Source organism: Lepidochelys olivacea, assembly GCF_965140295.1.
Source record: "Lepidochelys olivacea isolate rLepOli2 genome assembly, chromosome: 24".
Taxonomy (NCBI): Eukaryota; Metazoa; Chordata; order Testudines; family Cheloniidae; genus Lepidochelys; species Lepidochelys olivacea.
This window is the reverse complement of record NC_140434.1, coordinates 10,600,995-10,627,797: the sequence shown is the minus strand read 5'-3', so window position 1 is coordinate 10,627,797 and position 26,803 is coordinate 10,600,995. Positions and strand designations below refer to the sequence as shown.

Sequence of the window (26,803 nt, the reverse complement as noted above, 5' to 3'; positions counted from 1 at the left end):
ATGGAGCTGACAGGGGATATGGGGGGCTGGAGGGGCGGTACTGGGGCAGTGGGGGGGTGATATGGAGCTGACAGGGGATATGGGGTGCTGGAGGGGCGGTACTGGGGCAGTGGGGGGTGATACAGGGATGGGGGTATTGGGAGGGGCGGTACTGGGAGGGTGAAGGCGGGTATTGGGGCGGGGTCACTGGACCATACGGTGCCCCTAAACACCGCCCCGCCCCGCCTGTCGGGCTCAGCGTGGCCCCGCTCGGCCGCCTTACCCCGCCCAGCCGTCACAGGGGCGGGGTCGACCTTGTTGATGCCGCACAGGACAGTCTGCTGTCTGATTGGTCCGTAGCTCGTTATTCCCGCCCCCACCGTACCAATCCTGGCCACGGCGGCGAGGGCGCGTTTTCGCTGCGAGGGTGAGAGTGGCCGGACGGTCGGGAGGCGAAGGGGGGCTGAGGCTGGGGGCGGTGCGGATGTTTGGGGGGGTCTGAGGCTGGGGGCAGTTGGGGTGGGGGGCGGAGGTTGCTGGGGCGGGAGGCTGAGGGTTGGGGTGGGAGGCTGGGGGCGGGGGACTGAGGCGGGGAGTGGTGGGGCTGGGGTTGATGGCGGTGGCTGGGGGCGGGTGGGGCTGGGGGTGGCGGTTGGGAGGTGGGAGGCTGAGGGTTGGGTTGGGGGTCAATGGTTGGGGACGGTTGGGGTGGTGGTGGCGGGGGGCTGGGAGTGGTGGGGGCTGGGGTTGATGGCGGTTGGGGGTGGGGGTGGGGGCGGTTGGAGGGCGGAAGGCTGAGGGTTGGGTGGGGGGGCAGTGGTTGGGGTGGTGGTGGCGGGGGGCTGGGGCTGGGAGTGGTGGGGGCTGGGGTTGATGGCGGTTGGGGCTGGGGGTGGGGGCGGTTGGAGGGCGGAAGGCTGAGGGTTGGGTTGGGGGGCAGTGGTTGGGGTGGTGGTGGTGGGGGGCTGGGGTTGCTGAGGCTGGGAGCGGTTGGGGTGGTGGGGGTGGGGGGCTGGGAGCGGTTGGGGGTGGGGGCGGTTGGGGTGGCGGGAGGCTGAGGGTTGGGTGGGGGGGCAGTGGTTGGGGTGGCGGGGGGCTGGGGCTGGGAGTGGTGGGGGCTGGGGTTGATGGCGGTTGGGGCTGGGGGTGGGGGCGGTTGGGGTGGCGGGAGGCTGAGGGTTGGGTTGGGGGGCAGTGGTTGGGGTGGTGGTGGCGGGGGGCTGGGGCTGCTGAGGCTGGGAGCGGTTGTGGGGGTGGGGGGCTGGGAGCGGTTGGGGGTGGGGGCGGTTGGGGTGGCGGGAGGCTGAGGCTGGGAGCGGTTGGGGGTGGGGGCGGTTGGGGTGGCATGGGGCTGAGGCTGGCGGCAGTGCCACGCGTGTAATGAGTCCCGTCCTACGTGCAGCTCTGTCCCACGGTGCTGGCTCCCCGGGTGGGGTCTAGCCCCAGAGACCCCAGGTTCAGGGGGAGCAGCTGATCCTGTGTGAGGGCACGGCCAGCCCCTCTCCTCTCTTCTCCCCCAGGCTGCTGGATGCAGAGGACGGTGGCAGTTGTCGGTGGTGGGATCAGTGGCCTCACCGCCTGCTACCAGCTGGCCAGGAGCCCCAATGCTCCCAAGGTGAGACCTCCTGGGGCAGCATCCCCAGGGGCTGCCTGCGTGGGGCTTCAAGGCGGTGGGACGCTGATCATGGGGCTGCCCCACAGCTCTGGAGACCAACTGAGGTCTTTCTGTGGAAACCATGGACAGCGCCAGGGCTGCCCTGCTTTCTGGGGCAGAGAGGAGCTCCTTCCCTACAGCCTTCCAGCCCTTGGCCTCTGTGCTGGAAGTGCCAGTGGTGGGTAAATGGTACTTGGCTGTGGGGCTGGCTTGTGCAGCATGCAATGACCCTATGATCACAGCTGCCCCACCCAGCTAGGGCATTGCCCTGCCTGGAATTCAGGCTTGTGGATGGCCCTTGGTCCCTTCTGTGAGGCTCAGCCACTTGGCTGTGGGGCAGGTACCCCCCACTTCTTGGTGCCACGCTCTGCAGTGCTGGGACACCAGTAGGGAGATGGTGCAATCCAGTGCTGACCGTGGTGCTTCATTCATGCAAATGGCCTCCACGGGCCACAGCTGGGGCTCAGTGGAGGCTGGACTGGGCTGGGCTCCAGGGCAGTTAGGGCCGTGTGTACTGGCAGCCTTGGTGTTCTGGGAAGCTGGCTAAATAACAGGTGCCTCCTGGCACCTTCTCCTGTGAGAGCTGCGGCAACTGCAGTGCTTCCCTGATGGGCTCCTCCCTCCCCACAGATAATCCTGCTGGAGGGCAGTGGCCGCCTGGGGGGCTGGCTCCATTCCACTCGAACTGAGGACGGGGCTGTATTTGAGCATGGCCCCAGGGGGATCCGACCTGCTGGGACCGTGGGGAAGAACACTCTGCTCATGGTAGGTGGGCAGAGCTTGCAGGTTGGGGGAGGGGGGCAGGGTGCAGCTGGGGGATGAGGTGGGGGGCATGGAGTATTGGCCCTGCAACTAGGTGGGATCTGTCCAGCTGGGCTGATCTCCTAAGATCATGGGAGCCCCCATGCAGGGACAGGCCCCAGAGCTGCCTCCTCATGGCTTCTGGGACCTTGCAATCGCTTGCACGCCAGCAAGACAGTAACAGCTGGGTGCTCTTGATTCCAGTAGCTGCGTCTACCCCTGCTGAAGGGCTGGTGGTACTCATCCCCTGGCTGGAATGGGCTTGGCGAGGAAGCAGACATGCCAGCACACTACAGAGCTGGGGGAGGGCAGGCAATGGCTTAGAAGAACCCATGAGGCACGGTCAAAGGGTGGGAACGTCTAGCAGCTCTGGGGCTGTTTGGGTGGAGTCAGTGAAATAGCTGTGTGCAGTTGGGCAGAGCCTGCTGATTTTAGTCTGTCCCGCGCCATCTCAGTCAGGGCCGGAGGTTCTGGCATGACAAGGATCCCCCTGGTCTCAGCTAGGAGTAGGGAGTCTGTGGGACAGCAGGGGCCCCCGATTTTGGTCATGGCCTCTTGGTGCTGCCCTAATACCCAGTAATGTGAGGCAGTCTGCGTCTGGCCTGCTTGTCTCTCCCTAGGTCTCTGAACTTGGCCTGGATGCAGATGTGCTTCCAGTGCCCGGCGACCACCCAGCTTCCAAGAACCGCTACCTCTATGTGAGCGGGGCGCTGCATAGGCTGCCATCCAGCATTGGGTACGTGTCCCGTGGCTGCTGCAGGTGTCCCTGCCCATGGGCCTGTCCAGCCACTGTGTTGGAGAGCTGATGCTTCCCCTCAATCCCAGCAGCTAGTGACTGTGCTGGGGGATGATGGGTCTGGGGGGTGGGGACAGGGAAGGTTCCCAGCTGCACTACCTCTGTTCACTTTGCCCGCCATGCCCCAGCTTGGTAACCCCTCTGTGTGTGTTGGCAGCGGTGTTCTGCGGACGGTGCCACCCTTCACCAGGCCCCTACTCTGGAGTGGACTGCATGAGCTGGCAGCCCCCCGGGGCACCCAGTTGGATGAGACCATCCACAGCTTTGTGAGCCGCCGCTTTGGAAAGGAGGTATGAGCCCAGCCTGTGCAGGGAGGGGAGCCCAGGAGGGGCATGTGCACAGGGCAGGGAGCCCCATGGAATGGGGGAGGCAGCTTTGTGCACAGGGCACTGAGAGAGATTTAGTGCAGGGGAGGAGCTGGAGCTGGGGCCCAGGGTGTGGCAGCAGCAGCTCTGCCTATCTTCATCCTGCAGCGGGTGAGGGAAGGGAGCCAGGCGTGACCCTCCCAGATGGGCCCCAGGCAGCCTGTGATCTGGGCTGCTCAGGGCCACTGGAGACCCAAGGCAATTTCCATAAGAGCCAAGGTGTGAACCCAGGTGTCCTGGGGCCATTCTGCCAGGCTCTCCTAGTGTCCTAAGCACTGGCAGACACATGCGGGATTCTGCATTTCCCATTCCAAACTGCCAGGCGGTGTTGCTGTGCAGTGGAACAGCTGACACTTCCTGCCCCAGAGGGGGCTGCATTGCCATGACTGGTTTCTCTGTTGGTATCTCAATGGGACAGGCCCTGGTGGCGAAGCAGGAGAGACTGGAAGTCAGGGCTCCTGGGTTCTATTCACAGCTCTGCCACAGACACACTGTATGACTCAAGGCATGGCCCTTTCTTGCTCTGTGACTCAGTTTCCCCATCTGATCATGCCTGACATCCTGGTTGTGGGGAGCCTAGTTGCCACAGTGCTCTGGAGCCTGAGGGTGGGAAGGTGCTAGAGGAGGTGAAGGGTGAACAGGCTGCCAGCAGGGCTGGGGGGTCAGAGCACCATTGAGCAACGGGGGAGAAGGAATCTGCTGGGAATCCCATGAATGGAGAGAGGGGCTGCTTCAACCACCACAAACGGCAGAGCAGGAGGCTCCTGCCCCCAGCATGGGGAGCCCTTCTGCCCCATGCTCGATTGTGAGAGAAACCTGCTGTGGCCAGTGGGATGTGTGTGGTTCTCCCCCTCCGCCTCCCACCCCGGGGTGGGCATGGTCTGACTGCAGGTCTGGGGCTGGCATCTCCAGTCTCTGTGCTGTCTGCTGAGGGGTAGTGATCCTGGCTTGGTGCAGGGGCTCTGTGGGCTGCCTGGCAGCCTCATCTGCCCAATCCTGGTGGGGGGAAGGGCAGTGGACCCGGGGTTGTCTCTGGTCGCTCCAGGGTTTGTGGAGCCAGCTAGCAGGATGGAGAGCGGCACTTCAGTCCAGGGTGGTCTCTGCCCCTTCACACAGCTGCCCCCTGGGGCATGCAAGAACTGCCCTCGCTGGCTCTTCAGCTCACCCAGAGCCCCACTGGGAAGATCCCTTCTCTTGGCTGTGCCCAGCAGTGTTAGTGCTGAGGTAGGGCCTGGCTGATCCTCTCCCCTTGGCTTCCTAGCTGGCAGACATCGCCATCGACAGCCTGTGCCGGGGGGTGTTTGCTGGAGACTGCCGGGCCCTGAGCGTGCGCTCCTGCTTTCCTGCGCTGTTTGAGGCCGAGCGGAGGCGGCGCTCCGTCATCCTGGGGATGGCCCTGGGTGGAGGTGAGTCGGCCACGCAGCCTCCCACAAAGGGGTTCTGGGGGCGACGGAGCCGCTGGGCCAGGGGATAGGCTGCACCTGTGCTCTGAAAGAGCGTGATACAGAAAGGCTTTCCACAGGGACAGGAGCATGCGCCTGACTCAGGACCTGCTCCATCACTGGCTGGCTATGCAGCTTCCTCCCTGGGGCTCCAAGGGCCAGCTCTGATCTCTGGGGGCCCTTCCCCTTGGTGGCAGCCCAGTTGGGTCAGGGCAGCTGGGAGACTGGCAGGTTCCTGGAGACTTGCCGTGTGGACGGGTTTCTAGCCTGCTCTCTGCTCCTAGGGAAGGGCCCCGCCCTGGACTCAGCACTGAGCCGCAGGGCCCGTGACGAGCGCTGGAGCCAGTGGTCGCTGCGTGGTGGCATGGAGACACTGCCCGAGGCCCTGCAGGACTTCCTCAGACGGCATGGGGTGGAAATGCACTGCCATGCCCATTTGCAGCGTCTGGAGAGAACGGCAGCTAAGTGCTGGCAGGTGGGAGGCAGCAGGATGCGTCCTCTTGCACCCCTTCTGAGTCCCCAGGGCTCTGCTGCGACATGGAGGGGAGGGGAGCTGGGCTCCAAAGGTTTAAACTGAAACTGAACCGCCACTTGCTGCACTGTCTGGTCAAACACTTCACCGTTGCCCCATTCAGGTGTGAACCTGAGTGGTCACAGCAGGGGAGTTGGAAGCCAGAACTCCTGGGTTCTGTTCGCAGTTCTGGGAGGGGAGTGGGGTCTGGTGATCAGAGCAGGGGAGGTGGGAGCCAGGACTCCTGGGTTCTATTCCAGCTTGGGTGAGTCACTTCTCTGCTCTGTGGGGCAGGGGTGTAGGCCCAGGCTTACCAGCAGGTGGGCTGAGGTGTCTGCTCTGTGCCTTTCCCATCTAGATCACCCTGGAGGATGGCAGCGTGAGAGCAGACCATGTGATCAGTGCCATCCCGGCCAGAGGTAGGGGTGGTGCCTGTGCTGAGGGTAGCCCCTCTGCTTTGATGGGTATCCATGCCTGATGTGGAGCCATCTAGGCACTCGGAACGGTGGGGGTTGGGACCCAGTCTCTGCTTGTCCAGCAAGACTCTGCGTGGGTCTGAGCCCCTGTTGGTGGCTGGGCGCTGCCTCCCACTCCAGGAATCCTCCCCTCTGTGCAGGAGTGTGGGCTAGTGGGGGGAGTAGCGGACTCCTGGGTTTTCTCCCTGGCTGTGGCTTGGAGCAGGTGCTCCAGCTCTGTGCAGGGGGGAGAGGGGTGTGGAGCCCCCAGCTGCTCTGTCCTGAGGTGTCTCTGTTTCCAGCTCTAGCGGTGCTGCTCCCCAGCTGGGCCGAGCCGTTGGCCCAGGAGCTGCGTGGCATCGAGGCCGTGTCGGTGGGTGTGGTGAACCTGCAGTACAACGGTGCCACGCTGCCCATCACGGTGAGACTGGGGTGCCCCTGCCTGCCACCATAAACCACCGCAGCCCCTAGCATGGCCCCTGTCCTGTCCCTGGGCACCCAGCATTACCTGAGCAGGAAGGGAGAACGCCTCAGGACTACAGCCCTGGCCACATGTCATGGGCGCCCTATCCCATTCTGGGAGCGGCAGGGGACTGTGGGGCAGGGGCTGTGGGGAGCTGCCAGCAAGTTGAGTGCAGAGCTGGCTCCCAGAGCTGGGGGTGGGGGCAGGGTGTCCACCCATCTGTCCATCCAGCTACAGTCTTCCAGGGGGGAAGTGAGGCAGGCCCCGAGGGGTAATAGGTGTCTCCTTGTCTCTGTCCCAGGGGTTCGGGCACCTGGTCCCTTCATTCGAAGATCGCTCCCTGCTGGGCATAGTCTACGACTCGATCGCCTTCCCAGAGCAGAATGGCACCAGTGGTCCTTCTGTCCGGCTCACGGTGAGCACACCACCCTGCTCCCACCAGGGAGGCATGCCGGTGGCAGAGGGGCCTGGTGTGGATGTGCACAGGTCCAGCCATGGGCCCTGGCAGCCTGACCCCTGGTCACAGGGTGCAAAGGTGCTGACTTCCCTGGGTGGTGCTTAACACCCATTCCACTCCTTCCCTAAGGCCCCACCCCTGCCCTCGTTTCTCCCCCAGTGCCTCCTGCCCACTGCTGAGCTGTTCAGTGGCAGGCAGGAGGTTCTGGGAGGGAGGGGGAGGAGCTGATTGGTGGGGGCCCCTGGTGGGTGCTCTAGCCCCAGAGTATCCATGGGGTCGGGGCCTATGCCAAGGGGCCTGGTTCCACCACAGCACAGGAAAGACAGCTGTGGGATCTGGCCCAGGACCCCCCAGTATCCTGCTGGTTCCTCCCATGGGCTGAAGGTTGGCCTGGTCTGGCACCAGCTCAGCCATGCCCTCAGGGTGGGGCAGGGGTTCCTAGTTTGGGGCCAGGCCTGGCACTCTGGGGCCCTGATTAGAGTCAGGAGAGGGGAGGATCCTGGCTTTCTGAAGCAGTTACCCCTCTCCACCCCAATTCAGGGGAGTCCTGTTGGCCCCCAGCTGAGATCCTACTCCTCTCCTGAGTGGTGGTTTTACTACCTGCAGGTGATGCTGGGAGGTGCGTGGTTCGAAGAGGGCTTTGGGGACCCAGAGATGGTGCCAGAGGCAAGGCTGCTGAGCCGTGCCAAGGAGGCAGTGAGGGCACACCTGGGCCTGGCAGCCGAGCCCTCCTGCACAATTGTCAAGGTGCTCAAGGTAGGTGGGGTCTGGGTGGGTAGCACTAAGAACTGTATGGGCCAAATCAGCCCTCACCCTTGTCTCTGGTCCTTCCACAGGCCTGCATCCCCCAGTACACGCTCGGCCACTGGCAGAGGACAGGTAAGGCTGGCAGAGCCCTTGGCTGCCCTCTCACATCTATGGCATCAGGCAGCCCCTTGCTGGTTGGAGGGAGCTGTCCCCTCTGCAGTAGTCAAGCCTGGGGGTGTGGTCCTGGGCTGGGCAATGGGACGCACAGCCAGGGGAGCACAGCTCCAGCCCATGTGCTGGGGGTGGTGGAGACCCCTCTTGCCTTACTCCCTCTGTCCCCCCGGCAGAGACCATCAGCCGTTACCTGGAGCGGGAAGGACTGCCACTGAGCCTGATTGGGGCCTCCTACCAAGGTGTCTCTGTGAACGACTGTATCTACAATGCCAAGATGGCGGTCACCCGGCTCCTGGACCAGGCCCAGTGATCTGCCACCAGGCACCCACCACTTACACTAACTCTGCTTCAAGTGGAGCCCCTGGCCAGACAACGGGCTCTCAGTGTGAGGAGAGGCTGCCTCCTGAGGGCTGGATTCCTGCCTCAGGTGGGTGGGGCTGGGGGTATCCTGCTGAGGGCCGCCTTGCAATAGAGGGTCACCACCAGAAGCAGTGAGAAGGTGAGCGTGAAGGCTGGGGCGCTGACTCTCAGCAGCTGTAGGCTTGCAGCCTGGGTTCTTCCCAGCAGTACTCAGGTACCAGCCCAAGGGAGGGGCTGGGCTAGCTTGTCTCACCATGGCCCTTCCTTCCCCACCCCCAAGGCTCCCACCCAACCAGCATGTGGCCAAGCCCCTCCCTGGCTGGTGTAATTTATGGGGGAGGTGGTGGTGGGGGGGGGGAGATTGGCTGTGACCCATCCACAACCTCAAGCTCTGTCATTGACTAATAAACCCCCCATAGCTGGGTTAGCTCAGCTCTGTGCTGATTCTCCCCTCACTACAGCATGCTGGGACGGGGGCAGGTAGGGGCCTGGGAGCTGGGACGGGGGCAGGTAGGGGCCTGGGAGCTGGGACGGGGGCAGCGCCTGGCACTGAGAGCTGGTGATGCAGGCAGTGGGTGAACATTGCTAGGTACAAAACAGGTCAGGAGAAGCAGCATCACCTTTGTGAGAGGTGCCTGGGGGCAGGCAGCCAGTTTCTATAGGCTCTGTCCAGGCCAAGGGAGCTAAGTGGAGGAAGTCCGTCCAGCCCCATTTCCAGGGCCAGGCTCCCTGAGCTGTGAGACACCCCTCCCGCCCGAGGTGGGGGTGGTGCAAAGGGATGAGCCAGGGGGCCACTGTAGGACCAAACATTTTATTCAGATCCTGCATGGTGCAGCGGCAGCCAGGCATGACAAGCATGTTCCTAAATAAATAACCACAGCAAATTGTCAACAGCTAGAGGAGGATCAGCCCCTGGGCTCTCTAAACTGTCATGGGGGTGGGGGCTAGATATAGCTCCCTAGGTCACAAATTGTTCTGGGGTGAGGGGATGGGACCTGCCCAGCTTATGCTAAGTGCAGTCTACTCAGCACCCCTTCCTTAAAGTGAGTTCAGTGCTGGGGAAGGTGCTGCCTGGAGGCCTCTTAACCAGTATAAGCTGGGCCTGTAGCAGCAGCTGGCACCCTCTGTGCCTGGAGGTGCCCTGGGCTTATGGTCCCTCAGGAGGCTGCCACTGGGCCTAGGGCTGGCCAGGCACTAGTGCCCAGAGCACAGGGCAGGGGAAAAGCTCCACCTGGAATCCCAGGCAGGGGCTTCCTCTCCCTGCAGCTCCAAGCAGCAGGACCAGCTCTGCCCCTGCCATGGCTGCTGTAGCCTGAGCAGACTCTGTGTGCCAAGGGCACAGCTAGGTACAATGAAGGTGCTGGTGCTGAATGCCCTGGCTCCTACATACCCAAGAAGGGCAGCCAGGCACAGGCTAGCAGTCCCCCATCTTGAGAGCAGCCACAGACAGGGCCAGGGGAGTCAGGCACAAGCGAGTACTAGCCCCCAGGAAAGGAGGAAGGCAAGTCTCCCTGTCCCTCCCCTCCCCTGGGAGAGCACAGTGCTGCCCACCTCCAGGAGTGCTTACCCTCAGGGTACAGGGCCTGCCTCCCACCTGCAGAGGATTAACACAGCAGCAGCTGGAGACCACTGTGGTGTGTAAATCCAGCATGAAAGAGAGAACTCCAGGGAAAAGGGGTCAGAGCTGAGCCCAACCTCCTCCCCATCTCCCCCCTGCAAAATCCCAGTGCCCCACTCAGCAGCCTGGCCAGGGCACACTGCAAACACCCAATTCAGGGACAAAGGCCCTGCCACCAGCTCTGCACAATGCCCAGAGCCACACAGAGCAGTGGGTGCTATGAGTAGCCTGGGGCCCTGCTGCAGTTCACCATTGGCCCAGGCAGGCTGGTCAGATGCAGGCTCTCTACAGTATAGGCCCCCCTCACAGCCAGCATAGGTCAGGCTGGGGAAGGGGCACTAGTCTGGTGGGAAGCCATGAGCTTGTCCCACCTACAGCACAGGGATTTGGGCTCAGCTTGTCCTCAGGAGCCCAGCAGGAGGGGAAGGGTTGAGGCTCAACGAGTTCCCCTGAGGACATGACCACAAGGGGGGGGCAGGGCTCCTGGGCTCTTTAAGAGCCTACTGCAGTGAACAGCACTTGGATTGAACACACCCATGGCAACAGGCTTCTAGAGCCCTCAGGGTGGGGGGGGGAGGGGGCACTACTGCTCAGCTCTGCCCCAGGCCCTGAGCCAGCTAGTGCCCATGGCACCAGAGCACCTGCTTCTCCCCAGCAGCATGCCAGGACTGATTGCAGCTGTTCAACCTGCAGGACCCAAGCAGGAGGCTTAGTGGGACCCACTGTAACCACAGCCAGGGGTTAGGGCCCCATTAAGAAGATGCAGCAGATACCATCACAACCCGTTTGGCCCCCTTTCTGTAAATTACCCACTGCCCTCTGTGCTACCAGGTTCTGCCCCAATCTACTGCCCCAGCAGGATGGTTCCCTGGGCTAACACAGCCAGCAATAGGCCAAACTTCTTTGCCTCCCAGCCCAGGCTGGGGGACTCCAAGCCACAGCCTGTGCTGAGGCTGCTGACAAAGGTGCCAGCAGTAGGAGCAAGCTGGCTGATGGGCCCTGTCCCACTGTGAACAGGCCCAAGACCTACCGGGCTCAACTCACACATGGCCCACCCTGCAGACTTGTCCATGCCTGGCCTGGGAAGGAGCTCCTGGGTGCCACGCCTCTCAGCCCAGCCTAGCACTTGGGAGCAGCACAGGGCCAGGGCCTCCAGTTCACTGTGATCCACGGGGTTTGTTCCAGGAGCTGGGAAGGGCCCAGCTCACACAGCGAATCTGTGGCTGCCCCACCCCATGCCTGATGTCCAGGGCCCTCTGGTTAGAGGGTGCTCTGCAGGAAAGTCTGATTGTCCCACTGTGTCTGGGGGCCCTTGGGGAGCTGCCCTCGTGCCAGGGCCTGTGGGACACTGCCCCCCGCATTCTCAGCCCCACCCAAATCCATTGCCCCAGCCTCAGGCTTCCCCTTGCCCAAGGTCTCCTGGCTGTGCTGCAATGCATCAGGGCTCTGTGGAAGGATGCTGGGACTCGGCTGGGTGCCCTGAGCAGCTCCACTGGGCCAAGGGGCTCCTGCTCCGTGCTGAGACCCAGAGCTGTCCACAGCTCCCCCCTGGGCCTTCTTCTGGGTGCTGGCCCATGCAGCCCCTTCCCTGCCCCCCAGCTGGCCTGCTGCGGCTCCAGGCCTCTTGCTCTGTGTGGCGGGGGCTGTGGGCGCTCCCTGGCCAGCATCCTGTCCAGACCTCTGGGGCAGGGGTGGGGGCTGCTCCACCCAGTTTGCCATGGGCCTGGGGAGATTGGCAGGATGTGTTTTGCGCAGCATCTCCTGCCTGAACTCATGGTTGGTCCCAGTCTTGTATTTCTGCCCCCCAAAGCCGGGCACAGACCCCTTCCTGCCCTTCAGCGCCCGGGGGTTGGTCCCGATGTCAGCGGTGATGTTGGTGTACAAGGGATGCAGCTCCTTGGCCAGCAGCGTGTAGGTGAGAGAGTTCATGCCATCCTGTGTCCACATCCTCTGCGTCCGGATCAGCAGGTCAAACCTGCAGGGTGGGGAGGAGAGTCAGCACAAGGGCTCTGCCTAGCCCAGCCCCTGCCCTCTGGGAGCCTCCCCATTGGCCTAGCCAATGTGAACTCCCTGCTAGGGCAGGGCCCCAGCACACTCACCGGTGCGGGTTCTCCTCGTTGCCCTGGTCACCTTTGTGCTTCACCATCTTGTAGTGGCCGACCGATATGGGGGGGCGTGAGATCTTCATGCCAGCCAGACGCACCCTGGAGACAACAGAAGCATATATGCTTCAGTGCGGCGCCCTGCGCAGGGGCTGCAGGATCCATCCCTGCTTGCTGCCACGGCATGGTGCAGCGGGCTGCAGGGTTAGATCCCTGGCTGCCTGGCCCCCAGTGTAGGGATCAGCTCCCGGGACAGCAGAGGGAGCTGTGCTCCAGCAGGTGCGGCACCAGCCTGTTGTGGGGAGAGCCCTGCCACAAGGAGCAGGTTCTCTCCCCTTGGCACCCAGGAGCCAGCTGCACCAGTGCAGGCAGCAGGCCATGGAACCGCTCAGCAGAGCACAGGGCAGTCACTTCGTCCTCAACCCGCCAGCTCTGCTACAGACCCGCCTCCTTCCCGCTGCGCTGGGCCTACCTGATCATGGCTGGCAATGGCACTGTGTGAGAAATGAGCATGCAAAGAGTCCCGAGAGCCAGGAGTGGAGAGAAGAGAGAGATGGTGAGAGGGAGCCAGGACCACAGGGAGGGGGAACACCAGGGCCAATGAGACACCGTGAGGGGAGGAACGGGGAGATGACCGGAGCCAATGAGCGACAGCAACAGACCATGGTGGGGCAGCGATGCACCAGGGCCAATAAGAAACAATGTGGGGGGAGGGGCGGTGGGGAGAAGCAAACCCACAGAGCATGGGAGAGAAACGAGGGTTAATGAGACAGCCACAGACCATGGACCACAGGGGCTGACAACGAGACCCAGACTGCGGGAAGCGGGGACAGGGCCAGAGGAGTGCCACACACTCAGCTGGAGGTGGCTTAGCCTCTGTGGGAGCCCAGCTTGGGAAGTGGGGTGCCCCAGAGGGACCTGCTGCCTGAGCGCTGTCACCAGGGCCAGAGACACTGCTGCCAGCCATTTGGCCCAGGCCCATGCTGGGGGCGACAGCTAGAACAGAGCCCTTGCCTAGGTCCCCGAGCGAGCTCCTCATGAGCTCAGCCTGCTGGCTCACGAACACCTTGTGGCCAGCTCTCCCAGCCCTGGCCATATGCAGGCCCTGCCTGACAGCTGGCCCCAGCACGCTGCCCCAGGCCCAAGGGGCGAATGGCAGCAGAGACACCTCCCACCCTGTGGAGCAGATCCTCAGGGAGCCAGCGACTGGGGGCTGCACCCTAAGGCCAGGGGAGCGAGAGGCAGGATGGGTTGAGCAGAGTCTCCACCTTGGCGTGCCCCACTGAGCCAATGGGGTGGGGGGCACAGTCACACCCCTCCCTCCTGCACAGGGGACCCATGTGATTGATCCCAAAGGACAGCATGTGCCACCAGGCTGCTGATGCCAGACAGGCAGTGCCTGATGCCCGTCCTTTGGGCCTGTAACTCCCCCCACAGCTTGTTAGTGCCCCCTGGAGACAGAAGCTGCACTAGCAGGGGGTGTGGGCCATGTCCTGCTCCCCCGACCCTATGGCTTGGCTCGGAGCAGCCGGGATTCCCTGGCCCCCGATGCTCCCTCCATAGCTCCATCTCTTGTCACCAGGGACCTGTGTGGCCAGCCATGCGTGGCCCGGGCCTGTGTCTGGGCAGGGAAGGAAGTGCACAGACCCCTAGGCAAGCAGCGGGGTGGGGACAGATCTGCTAGTTATACACCGAGCAGAGCAGGAGGGGTGAGAAGCAGGGCGCAGGTGCTCGAGGTGACTCTCACCTGGTGGCAATGTCGTCGTCCTCCCCACCCCAGCCCCAGTACTCATTGGGGAAACCATTCATTTTCAGATACTGATTTGGGGTGAGTGCTGACACGCCGCCGAAGTACTGGGCATACGGGAGGCTGGAGGAGAGAAGATGAGGGTGACTGAGATGGCTTGAGAAAGGATCCTGGCTCAGAGACTACCCACAGCAGCCACGCCCTGGGTGCCAGGATTCCCTTGATTATCACTACAAAAGGTTCCCCCCCACTCTCCTGCTGGTAATAGCTCACCTTACCTGATCACTCTCGTTACAGTGTGTATGGTAACACCCATTGTTTCATGTTCTCTGTATATATAAATCTCCCCACTGTATTTTCCACAGTATGCATCCGATGAAGTGAGCTGTAGCTCACGAAAGCTTATGCTCAAATAAATGTGTTCGTGTCTAAGGTGCCACAAGTCCTCCTTTTCTTTTTGAGGATTCCCTCAGGGAACCAGCTCAGAGCTCAGTCCCTGCTCTGGGCAGGCTGACTGGGGCTTGGATACCAGGCAGTGAAGGTGTGTACCTGCAATGATAAACCATGGTGCCAACTGGGACAGCTGGTATTAACTGACATGCAACCACGTGTGAACCAGCAGGGGGCTGTGGGGGCAGGACTCAGGGCCCTGGCAGAGTGGCCCAGGAGTGGACCAGCAGGGGGCCATGGGGGCAGGACTGAGGAGCGCCTGCCCCACGCTGAGCTGTGACCACTGTTTTCAGTCAGATTTACAAAGATTCTGTGCCATGGTGCCCAGCGACAAGCAGACAGCTGCGGTGGCGGGAGGCCCTGTGGGAGGATGGCACGTGGCAGCTCACCTGTAGCCGAACTTGTTCATGGCGATGGAGACGTGCTTGGGGCTCCAGGGGTCGCAGGTGTACAGGTTGTGGTCGTTCTCGGGGATGAGGTCGACGTCGTGCAGGAAAAGACAGTCCCACTCCTCGTCCCTCAGAGCCTCCTTCACCCCCACGTTCAGCAGCTTCGCCCGGTTGAAGGTGGAGTTCCCAGCCTGCAGCAGGGCAGCGCAAGGAGCTCAGACAGGAGCCCAGTCAGGTGCATTGAGGCCCCAACTCCACCCTGGGTCAGTGGGGATCCCCAGTACAGCGCCCCTTGCCTGGCGGCAGGCGAGCGCAGACCCACCTGGTGGATGACATAGATGCCGTACTGCAGCTGCTGACGCTGCAGGAAGGGGTGCAGGTAGTAGAGCAGGTGACGCAGGTGTGTCTCCCGGTTGCGGTGGGGGATGATCACGGCGGTACGGGAACGGGGCTCGCAGGTCACGGGCCGGTATCTGCCCCCTTCCCTCACCGCCGGGTTCTTCTCCACGATCTGCTTCAGCGTCGGCACCTGACTGAAGCCCACAGTCAGGGGGCCAACTGCAGGGGAAAGCTGGCATCAGGAGCAGAGACCCCCCCACAGCCAATCACACTGGCCATGGGTCCGCAGCCCCAGAGCCCACCCAGCTGAGGCCCACACCACACCCCAGCCCCGGTGCCCAGCCACCCTCCAGCCCCAATGCCCAGCCACACACCCAGAGATGCATCAGCACCAGCATCCCCATCCATACACACTACATAGCCCCTCTGCTGGTGTCCCTGTCTCGCCCCCAGCCAGCCTTGGCCCTCGGACCCCTCAGCTCTCATGGCTGCCACCCCTCCCCACTCGGCCATTGCTAAGGCAGCCCGCACATCTCAAGGACAGGCATGCCCCTCCTCCACCACACTCAGCAGGCACAGGTGTGGAGAATCACCCAGCCGGCTCCCCAAGCCAACCCTGCTAGCCAGGCTCAGGCATACGGGTGACACCTGAGGGAGCCTGGCATCACATGGGGGCGGAACAAGGCTCTGGAGAGTGAGTGGCTGCCATGTGCTCAACTGCCCTTTAGGCTCATCCTTCACCGGACAGCCAGGCCATGGGCCTGAACAGCCAGCTCTGCCCCTCCAGGGCTGGCCTGCGCTCCAGCCAAGGCACCTGGGGTGCAGCTAAGCTCCTTGATGGCTCCCTCCAACAGCAGCTGTGCAAGGACAGGAGTCTGCAATTTCTCCAGCCCTGGCCTCTCTCTGCCCTGAGTCAGCGCTGCCGGGGGGTCGTTCACACCAAAGGGAGCCCGGTCTGGATCGTTCGGAGCCACAGGCGGGGTTAAGAGCAGGGGACTGCAGAGGACTCAGAGTCCCTCCTCCTCCCACAGTGCCCATGGCCCCAAAGCTCTGTGCAGGCACCTGTGGGGAGGAGACCAGTGTCCGGGCAGGGCACAGCACTGCACAGAGGGGAACTGCGCTAACCAAGGACCCCAGCACAACACTATGGCACCACGCAGGACAGAGAGACCTGCAGTTACAGCTCGTCCAGGAGACGAGTGCTCACCATGCTGGGCTCCATCAGCCCTCACAAGGAGGTCGGGCATAGCTGTCCCTGCTGGGCAGGGCAATGGAGGGGTCTCAAGGCTGGAACTCCCACCCAGTCCGGAGCCCATCTTTAGGCTCAGCCTCCCCATGGCCCAGCAGCCCTTAGCTCAGCTCTGCTGCTGAACTCATATCACCCAGGAGGCCCCGCTCCTGCCCCAACAAGGTATCGTCAGGTGGGACAGACAGCAGGACAAGCAGCCTGGGCCTCCATCTGCTCCCTGCAGAGGAGCTGGCTCCCTGGCTGGCAGCGTAGCTGAGTTCTCAGAGCAGGGGGTAGGACTGGAACACAGGCCTGGGCCTCTCCCACTAGGTGCCCTGCTCCCCGGATGAGTTTGATGCACTGCATCCCTGAACAGACCCCCGCTGACATGCAGCCCCCTACCCGAGCCTGACCTGGCTGAGAGCTGGATGCCCAGAGGCCCCTACAAGCCTGTTTCCCCATGCAGGGTCTGTCCCAGGGTAGCTGTTACGGGTGCTTGGGCACGTCTAGGTGAGCACACGCCAGCTGCACAGCCAGACTTCCCATTTCAGAGCCCGCCGCTCAATGCATGGCCTCCCAGCAACACAGCAGCCTTGTTAGCCCAACACCACTGCTGCTCCCGCAGCAAACTCGGCAGGGCATCACGTGGCATTGGAAGTGGGCTCACAGCAAGTCCAGACTACACGGCAGCTGCCCCCCAGAGCCACCAACCCCTTGTCTCCCCCAGCGCTGCTGGCAGTGGGAGCTGGAGCCCCGCTGGGGCAGAGGCATGCTCTAGTCCTTTCACCACTCAGAGGTGTAGGCAGTGGGCTGGTCTGAGCACTCTTGGGCACTAGCCTGACAGTGTGCCCCAGGTTTAAGCCCAGGGGGAGCATCTGAGCCAAGAATGGCTCTGCATCTGACACGGCAAGCTCCAGAGACTTCTTGCTCCTCCGAACACAGACAGTGTCCTGGCAAATCATGGATCCCAGCCTGTAGCGAGTCCCACACTGCCTGCGAGCTGAATACCGGGTGTGCAGAAATGGGCAGGACGATGGACCTACCCAGAATGCAATGGGTACAGAATCGCCATCCATCAGTGGCCAAGTTCTGCTTCATCCCTAGGTTTTTAGAGCACCCACATCACCATTTGGAGGGGGCAACACCACCTGGGCTATCCCCACCGGGCAACATCACAGCCACAGCACCAGCTTTTACAACAGAAAATTGTAGTTGAATAAAATTTAAGGCAAAACAAACTCAAGTGGGCTGGTGCGTGCCACCAGGCTCAGGCTGCCCCATGCTTCCTTCCCCCGGGACTGGCGCAAGGTTTCTTCCCCGACCTACAGTCAAAGACTCCAAAGCTCTCTCCATGTTTAAATATGCAAGTGCTCCGAGACACCCACTAGTATCTGGAGTCAGGAGCCGGTTGCCCCCGCAGCTCTGTGGTGCATGGGTCTCACTGCTGGGGGCGCCAGAGGCAAACCTCAACCACATGAGCAAGAGGGCGTCTCTGCTGCCTTTCGCAGAGCCTCAGCCCACAGCGAGACCCAGCTATGAGACCCAGCAGAAGCAGGCCCCCTGGAGGGCAGGAGCCTTGTCTAGCAAGCAACCAATACACCTTCTGGAGACATGACACAGGCTATTCCCCCTGCTCAGCCCTGTCCCGCCCTACAAGGGTGCAACCCACCTCCCCCCTCCTTGCCCCCCACCACAGCTTGTCCTGCACCCACTGATGGGTGAGGAAAAATACCCTGTTTGTTATTATTCCTGCTGGAAAACCACAGACTTGACTGAAAGCCAGTTTGGCTTGTGCATGACAAATGATGCTACAGAAAGACTGAGTGAACCCCACTCCATGGGCCCTCAAGGCTCCCTGTCTGCATCCCACCGATCCTCCCGCCTCCCCTGCAGGGCTCCATGCCTGCGCCCCATCGATTCCCCCTGCCTCCCCTGGAAGGCTTCCCGCTGGTGCTCCACCGATCTCCCACAGGACTCCTTGCCTGTGGCCCCCTATCCCCTACCACCCTGCAGGGCTCCCACTCTGACCCCACACCCAGTGCACAACTTACTGAGGTAGGGTGAGCGCTCAGGGCAGTAGGGCAGGGACCCCGTGGGGCTGCTGCCTGGAGGTGGCCGGGGTAGGAGGTGACTCAGGTTGGTGTATACATCCCGAGTGCGGGAGTAGTCAAAGACGGGGTTCAAGTCACGCCCGAAGATGGAGGTCAGGTTCCGGAAGCCGCCGAAGGAGAAGTACACCATAAAGGCAAACTGGAAGCCAATGAGCAGGGCCAAGGTGCAGGGCCGGTCCAGGAGTCTCCGGATCATGATGTCAGGAGAGAGCTCTCCTCCCCTGCAAGCAGTGTCAGGTGGCGTCTCTAGCTGGTGCTGTCGAGATACACACATCCACATGTTAACTGGGTGAGGTGCCCCTTTCAGGCTGCCCTGGGCAGCAGCCCTGGGCAGAGCACAGCCAGCCTCATCCCCCACACAGGGTGTGAGTCTCTACTGGAGACACTCCCTTCAACGCCGGGGCCTCACCCCCTCCACCCAGCAGAGCTGGCTGACCGTAGGGAACAGGCTGGCAAAGAACTATAAGGACTCTGGTTTAGCTGGAGAAATCAGCTTGTGATATGAACATGCCCAAGTCCTCCACCTCCTGTGCAGTGGGCGGGCAGTACAACCTGCTCCCTTCCCAGCCCAGGAGCAAGCAGGCAAATGCCGTTAAGTGAAGAATTATAGGCCCTAGTGGAGAGTCGATCTCTCCCCAAAGCACTCTGCGAACTCTCGCTGGCATTGGGACAGCACCTTTCAGCCTGAGGGATATCCAAAATCTGCTCCTCACTCCCACCCCCGGAAAGATGCAGCCATCTCTGGGGTGTAAAGCAGCAGAAGTTTAGAGGAGCGAGTGAAGCATCCCATATCCACTCAGAGCTGCAAAGAGGGTGGAGGGAAGTGCAACAGAAATGCCTGCATCTGGCCAGGGACAGACTAGTGAGAAGTGCCACTGGATTAGCAAAGGCCCTTGGGCCCCCTTGCAGCTGCATCCTCTAGCACCAGGCTGGGGCAAAGAATCAGTTACTCCTACCTCAGTGGAGCAGCTTCATGGCTTGCAAGGAACAGCTCTGCGCTGGCAGGAGACAGACTGGCTGATCCATCCCCCCTCCCCCCGTTCACTCCCCTGTCTTTACCATGGCATCTTCCTTCCCCAGGTCTGCCCTGACACCTACTGCCCTGCAGCATGGCACAGCTGACTGCCTTGGCTCCACCTCTGCTCACATCCTCCAGGCCTTTCTCCACTGTAACTCTGCACTGGGACCAAGTCCTGGCTCCAGCTCCTGCCTGCTTTGCAAGTATTTAGGGGGAACAGCCCCATCTCCCCAGACTCATACACTTCCACCAGTGCCTCATTCTACTCAAAACCCCCTCCAGCCACCTTCCTTGTCAGCACCCCGAGGGGCTGGGATCAGGCAGCCCCACTGCCCTTCCCACCCGACTGCTCATCTAGCACCACTCATCTGCCCTGTCAGTGTCTCAGGGCTCTGGGCACAAGAGCCTTCTCTGTGACTTCTCCTGTCTACCTCACCCCAGCTCTAAACAAAGCGTTCACACTCACACCCAAGTCCGGCCTTCTCTGCTGCAGCCAGAAGTGGCCCCTGCTGAGCTCGTGGAGGAGTCACAGATTCCAAGGCCAGAAGGGATTAGTGCCATCATAGAATCACAGAAATGTTGGGCTGGAATGGATCTCAAGAGGGCATCTAGTCCAGCCCCCTGCGCGGAGGCAGGACCAAGTAACCTTAGACCATCCCTGACAGGTGTTTGTCCAACCTGTTCTTAAAAACCTCCAGGATTCTGCAACCTCCCTTGGAAGCCGATTCCAGAGCTGAATTCTCCTGAGAGTTAAAGTTTTTCCTAATATCTAACCGAAACCTCCCTTGCTGCAGATTAAACCCATTACGTCTTGTCCCGCCTTGCGTGGCCATGGAGAATGATCAGAGTCTTCTTTGTAACAGCTATTAACGTATCTGAAGACTCATCAGGTCCCCCCTCAATCTTCTTATCTCAAGACTGAACATAACCAGTTTCTTTAACCTTTCCTCATGGATCAGATTTTCTGAACCTTCTATCATTTTTGTTCCTCTCCTCTGGACTCTCATCTAGTCTGACCTCCTGTATCACACAGGCCAGAGAACTTCCCCCAAAATATTTACTTTCAACTAGAGCAGACCTAGAAAAACATCCCATCTTGATTTAAAAATGGCCAGTGATGGAGAATCCACCATGGCCAATGGTCAAATTATCCTCACTTAAATTTCACACCTTACCACCAGTCTGACTTTGTCTAGCTTCAACTTCCAGCCATTGGAGCATGTTAGATTGAAGAGCCCATTACTAAATGTTTATTCCCCATGTAGGTACTTACAGACTGTGATGAACTCACCCCTTAACCTTCGCTTTGTTAAGCTAACTAGATTGAGCTCCTAAGAGGCATGTTTTCTAATCCTTTAATCATTCTCTTGGATCTTTTCTGAACTCTATAACTTATCGACATTCTGGACACAAAACTGGACGGAGTATTTCACAAGAGGTCGCACCTGTGCCAAATTCAAAGGTAAAATAACCTCTCTATTGCTACCCTATATTCCTGTTTATACAGCCAATGCATGGAACACATTAGCTGCTTTGGCTGCAGCACTGCAGGGGAACTCACGTTCAGCTGATTATCCACCACAACCCCCAAATCTTTTTCAGCATCCGTGCTTCTCAGGATGGAGTCCCGCACCCTGTAAGGACGACCTATGAGGGGGCTGGGTGCAAAATGAAGAGAAGGGAGTTTCCATTGAGGAGTTCCGCTGGCCTTGCCTTTGCCCTCACTCCGTCACATCACTGATCTGCTCCCTGTAAGGAGATCTTCAGTCTCTGCATCGAGCTGGAAATGTCCCGGGGTGACGTCCGATCCTGCATTGGGGTGCTGCAGGAGACAGCACACGGCGGGTCAGACCCATTGGCATGTTGGGGGCTAGGGCAGGGGACGTGGGAACCCAGGAGATTGCAAGGCAGAAGACGGCTCAGCTCTTAGTGGGAGCATTGCTCCTCCCACCATGATTTCTACATCTCTCCTTCCAGAGCACAGACCCCCACGGCGAAAGATAGCACCACAGCCAGCGGGAAGCTGCCTGGGCTGAGGACATGGGCTCTCCTCACAAACTGCTGCTTTCAGTTCAAATAAGATTGTGTTTCTAGCACTTCTGGCTAGAAAGAGAAGCTCATGAGGCTGCCACCTCCCAGGAATAGCAAAGGGAGCTGCCACCATCCCCCTCTGCGGAGTTGTGAATTTTGAGGCCTTATCAGATCAACTGGGGGTCGATGCTTTTAGTTTTTGCACCAATCTCCATCCCAGAAAGATCCAGCGGGCATGCTTCTCCCACACAGCTGGCTGCGTCTTTCCTACTGCAGCCACAGCAGCTTGCCCCCCACTCAAAGAGCAGGCAAACACCGTCCTTAATCTAAAACAAGTCCTTTTTCCAAAGCAAGAGTCTCTGGCAATGCTCAGCATATCTCCCCTCTGCATGGAGCTGAACACAAAGGCTACCTGTCTCTGCAGACAGAAACGCCTGAGGTTTAAATTATAGTACCCAGAAAGCAAACACGCCACAGGGCATTGAGGGGGGAGGTGCTGGATAATGGAGGGATTTGCTCCTGTTTTGAGAGAGCTGGGTAAAAATAATTATAGACTCTGTCAAAAAATGCTGCGGCCTGCATGCAGTGCAGTTTGTAGAATTTGAGAGCTCTCAATAAAACGTGGCCCAGCAGCAGCAAACGAGGGTTCAGTCTCACTCCTAATCAATACATCTGAACGATGAATGTTCTCGCAGATTCCAATTTAGCCCAGCTAAGCAGGAAAAACACTAAAACCAACATCTCTCCCGCAGATGTGCCAGATCACGGAGAAGAATCCTTGTATGATTCCACTGTACCCTGGTCAGTAGGATCCTGGGATTCAAACAGTTGCTGGGTCAACTGGAGACCCTGCTGCTGGAACATCAGAGCCCTGCAGAGTTCTCTCACTGGGAACATGGGGGAACCGAGGCAACTCCCAGTCGTTAAGGAGTCGGATGTGGTATAATTTCACCTTCAAAGCATTAATAATTCTCCATGGCCCCCTGCACCATAGCTAAGTATTATCCCATTTCACAGACAGGGAAACTAAGGCATAGAGTGGGGAAGAAACTTGACTGGAGTCACCCAGCGAGTCCGTAGGCAAGCCGGGATTTTCTCTCCTAAAGGATATTAATGGCCAATAGCAGCCCAAGGCCCCAGTCAGAATCAAGAACTGAACAGCTTTGTACGGAGACACAGCTATCATAGTCTGGGCACACCTAGAACTCACGATGCTCCAGACCTCCGGGCCTCATGCTCAGGCTGCGGCTCACACCTCACTGGGCACAAATGAAGGAGACCTGCTGCAATCGATTCTCTCACCACCGATAAGCAGAGAGTAGCGTTTCATTGCTGGGGCCAGGGTAACAAGGCAGACATGGTGCAAATCTGCCCAGATTTGAGGGCATGGTGCACAGCAGGCTTTACAGAGTCCATGGCAAAAGGCTGCAGATGTTGGAAAGCGAAGGCACCGAAATGCATTCCAGGAATGCTTCATGCACCCCCCCGCATCAGCCCTGCCTAATCAATGCTTCTAACATCCTCCCCATCTTCTCTGCTGCACACTACCAGCCACCAACACCCACAGCCCACCAGCCTACCACAAGGCACAAGATTGGAGTGTGACTGGAACCAGTGGACAGCTCCGTCCACTGACACACCCATGAGTCGTGACCTGTGTGCAAATACAATGCGCCTTCTGTAGCCACAGTTCTGGCTGAGGATCTCAAGGATGCCCAAGGAAGTTTGAAGCCCAGCCCCAGGGAAAGCCAGTGTTTGCCTGGGGCACTTAAGAAATAAAAGCCATGTCACAAACGAACATGACATGAAATTCCATGCATGCCACCCTCGCCCTTCCTTGGAGTCTGTTCTAGGGACAGGAGAAGGGGCAGTGCTCCCATCCTCCCTGATGGGCATTAGGCCCTCCAGCCCTTAAAGCACTCATAGCCCTTCTCTTTTCCTGGCCTGTCCCTCTTCCTGTTACCTGGGTCTGTAACAATGTTATTACGAGAGCAGAACTGGAGTTCCTTCTCTAAGCGCTCAGGTGGCACAGGGCACAGAGATAAGACTGGCTGCTCTGGCAGCATTCCATGTGCTCAGGAGGCAAAAACGCACCCCGTGCACAGAGAAATGAGTTCAACCAAATTTGGTCTCACAGGTAATTGCATGAGCTGCCATATCAGATCGGAGCTTGAGTCCATCGCATTTGGCACCAACACCAGTGGAAAGTAGCCCTGTCCCCGTAATGCAAGGGGCCGATCCTGCAGGGCTCCACACAGGGTGGGGGTGGGGAGAAGAGATACCTTCTGTGCTCCCATGGCAAAGAGCGGATGTCCTGAAGACATCAGTCATTACCATCTCTGCAGGTGCCACTACAGACAGGAGAGCACTTCACAGAGATCCAGGCTCCTCCTAGCCCCAGGTACTTGTGCGTCCGCCTCAGATGCAGTAGCAGGGAGTTCCGCAGGTCACCCAGGCGCCGGCAAACCAGCATGGGCTTTGAACATCCTGGCCTGACGCGCTGCCGGGGCTGGGCGGCTTGCAGCGGACCCCGCAGCACCCAACCCCGCAGACTGCCCCCGGGCCTTGCCGGGAGGCCCTTGCCCCGCCCCAACCAGCCCCACTCCGGGCGCGGTCTGGCCTGACACGCAACGGGCACCGCCGGGGCTGGGCCAAGCGCGTCAGGGCCCAGCCCTGCCACACGCTCCCCTCCCCCTTCGCCCGGCCCGCACCTGCGCCCCGCTCTCCGCGCGCTGCGTCCCGGGGGCGGCGGGTCCCTCAGCACCGCCCAGCAGCCAGGGACGCCGCCGCCGCCGCTGCCGCCGCCGCCGCCATCTTGGGAAAGGTGAGCTGGGCTGGCGGGCGGGGTCAGTCGCGACGTAACGGTGGGGCGGGGCCTAGAAGTTCCACCCTTTAAAGGGCCCCTCCCCGGATAACCGGCAGGAGCGGGCTGGGGTATATGGGGGGAAGGGTCGTCCTGTGCGGCGCTATCACCCCCCCCACCCCGAACCTACTCCCCTAGTGGCCTAATGCCCTCGCCCCAGTGCCCCTCCCCCCATTCCCGCCTCACCCCAGCCCCCCAGTTACCCCCTTGCCCCAACCCCCCAGTGCTTAAATGCCCCAACCCCCTAATGCCCTCCCCCCAGTGCCCCAAGTGACCCCCTCGCCCCAACCCCCAATGCCCTCCCCCCAGTGCCCCCTTGTCAAAGTTCCTTCCCCACTCTGAACTCTAGGGTACAGATGTGGGGACCTGCATGAAAACCTCCTAAGCTTATTCTTACCAGCTTAGGTTAAAACTTCCCCAAGATACAAACTATTTTACCCTTGGACTTCCACTGCCACCACCAAACGTTTATCTGGGTTTATTTTTATTAGGAAAGTGGTGTTTGGAAACATCTCCCCCCCCCGCCCAAAATCCTCCCAACCCTTACACCCCACTTCCTGGGGAAGGTTTAGTAAAAATTCCTCACCAATTTGCATAGGTGACCACAGTCCCAAACCCTTGGATCTTAAGAACAATGAAAAAGCATTCGGTTTCTGAAAAGAAGGATTTTAATAGAAGTAAAAAGTAAAAAAGAATCACCTCTGTAAAATCAGGATGGTAAATACCTTATAGGGTAATAAGATTCAAAACAGAAAGAATCCCTCTAGGCAAAACCTTAAGTTACAAAAAAGACACACAGACAGGAATATTCATTCTATTTAGCACAGCTTAATTTCTCAGCCAGTTAAAGAAATCATAATCTAACACATACCTAGCTAGACAACTTACTAAATTCTAAGACTCCATTCCTGTTCTGTCCCCAGCAAAAGCATCACACAGACAGACCCTTTGTTTTTCCCTCCCCCCAGCTTTTGAAAGCATCTTGTCTCCTCATTGGTCATGTTGGTCAGGTGCCAGTAAAGTTATCCTAGCTTCTTAACCCTTTACAGGTGAGAGGATTTTTCCTCTCGCCAGGAGGGATTTTAAAGGGGTTTACCCTTCCCTTTATATTCATGACACCCCTGTTAGGATATAGATATTCAGGCCTGTCTGTAAAGGCCTATACTCTAAGAATTTAGGTATATTTTTATTACTTAGCTAGTTCTAGAGGTATAAAAGAAAGAATCAAAATCACTGTCTGACTATATAAGGCCTTTTTTTACTGTGACAGTCTGAGGCCCTGTGCTTAGGCTAAGGCCTCTGGCTAAGTAGCAGAGGCAGCCATAAGCTGGGAAGCGAATGGTCACATTTTTACATTTCAAACTAGTCACACTGAAATAAGGTGCTACTGGGCTGTTAGGAATACAATCCTGTCCTGAAAAAAGCAAAGGAGTACTTGTGACACCTTAGAGACTCACAAATTTATTTGAGCATAAACTTTTGTGAGCTACAGCTCACGAAAGCTTATGCTCAAATAAATTTGTGAGTCTCTAAGGTGCCACAAGTACTCCTTTGCTTTCTGCGAATACAGACTAACATGGCTGCTACTCTGAATCCTGTCCTGATAATGCCTATCACCTCCAGAGAAAGGGAAGTGCCTAGAAAATGTAAAAGGAAACTTAGTTTAATAGCATCCTGTCTGGCAAGAACTTACTTATTAATAACTGGGATGTAAAATTCTTATTTTTGTGTTGTTTTATTATTGTAGTCCCCATTTTCCTATTGTTTGTCCGTATAATCTTTGACTGGTTCTGTGATTGTTTTTGTTTGCTGTATAATTAATTTTGCTGGGTGTAAACTAATTAAGGTGGTGGGATATAATTGGTTAACTAATCATGTTACAATATGTTAGGATTGGTTAGTTAAATTTCAGTAAAATGATTGGTTAAGGTATAGCTAAGCAGAACTTAAGTTTTACTGTATAGTCTGCAGTCAATCAGGAAGTAAGGGGGGGAATGGGGGTGGAGAAATTGGAATCATGTTTTGCTAAGGGGGGGGAAATGGGAACAGGGACATAAGTAAGGCTCTGCGGTGTCAGAGCTGGGAAGGGAGACACTAAAGAAGGATACTGGAATCATGCTTGCTGAAAGTTCATCCCAATAAACATCAAATTGTTTGCACCTTTGGACTTCAGGTATTGTTGCCCCTAACACCCCCTTCACCCCAACCCCCAGTGCCCTAATACCCCAACCCCCCAGTGCCCTCTCAACCCAGTGCCCCCCTTGCCCCAACCCCCAGAGCCCTAATGCCCTCACCCCCGCCAGTGCCCTGGCCCCCCAGTGCAAGCCTGGCCCCCCAGCGCCCAGCCCCCCTGCACCCAGCCCCGGGGCACAGAGCTGCTCAGCTATGGCCAGCAGGTCTGGGTGCTGCTGGCGCAGGTGTGAGGGCAGCAGAGCCCTGCCCAGGGGTCTGTGCTTGTAGCATATGTATCGATAGACATGCTGCCCTTTGATCTAGATTGAAACTAGCTTGGGTATGTGCTGCAATCACACCTCCTGCTTGCAGTGTAGACACAGACCCAGAGCCCTCCATTGCCACCCTCCCTGGTGGCATGAAGCAGACTGATAATCAGAAGACTGACACCTCTCTGAAGGAGTTCCTGAAGGCAGCTGCTTTCCAAGGAAGCCCCCAGGGTGCAGGGACAGGCAGGCCTAGGCCCCAGGG

At 59.1% G+C, this 26,803-nt stretch overlaps 2 protein-coding genes across 9 annotated transcripts; one reads left to right on the top strand and one right to left on the bottom strand.

The window, feature by feature from the left end:
- The first annotated feature begins 304 nt into the window (after positions 1–304).
- On the top strand, positions 305–14,103 carry PPOX (protoporphyrinogen oxidase). Of its 7 annotated transcripts, XM_084613332.1 has the most exons (14): positions 307–406; positions 1,382–1,594; positions 2,264–2,398; positions 3,055–3,170; positions 3,388–3,520; positions 4,857–5,001; positions 5,322–5,512; positions 5,907–5,967; positions 6,306–6,424; positions 6,768–6,881; positions 7,530–7,679; positions 7,760–7,802; positions 8,018–8,271; positions 13,740–14,103. In XM_084613332.1, the coding sequence occupies exons 2-13, from the start codon at positions 1,508–1,510 to the stop codon at positions 8,152–8,154; spliced, it is 1,431 nt and encodes a 476-aa protein (XP_084469458.1). In that variant the 5' UTR covers positions 307–406; positions 1,382–1,507; the 3' UTR covers positions 8,155–8,271; positions 13,740–14,103. The 7 variants fall into 7 exon arrangements, with proteins under 7 accessions (XP_084469460.1, XP_084469456.1, XP_084469457.1 ...); XM_084613331.1 differs by lacking the exon at positions 6,306–6,424 and having other exon boundaries at positions 306–406; XM_084613333.1 differs by lacking the exon at positions 8,018–8,271 and having other exon boundaries at positions 306–406.
- Positions 8,997–24,062, bottom strand: B4GALT3 (beta-1,4-galactosyltransferase 3). Of its 2 annotated transcripts, XM_084613327.1 has the most exons (8): positions 23,949–24,062; positions 20,768–21,028; positions 18,129–18,444; positions 14,833–15,068; positions 14,511–14,701; positions 13,672–13,794; positions 11,922–12,026; positions 8,997–11,797 (listed from the first exon to the last, which is right to left on the bottom strand). In XM_084613327.1, exons 3-8 carry the CDS (start codon positions 18,382–18,384, stop codon positions 11,083–11,085), a joined length of 1,626 nt encoding a protein of 541 aa, XP_084469453.1. In that variant the 5' UTR covers positions 18,385–18,444; positions 20,768–21,028; positions 23,949–24,062; the 3' UTR covers positions 8,997–11,082. The 2 variants fall into 2 exon arrangements, with proteins under 2 accessions (XP_084469453.1, XP_084469452.1); XM_084613326.1 differs by lacking the exon at positions 20,768–21,028 and having other exon boundaries at positions 23,949–24,058.
- Positions 24,063–26,803: the final 2,741 nt, after the last annotated feature.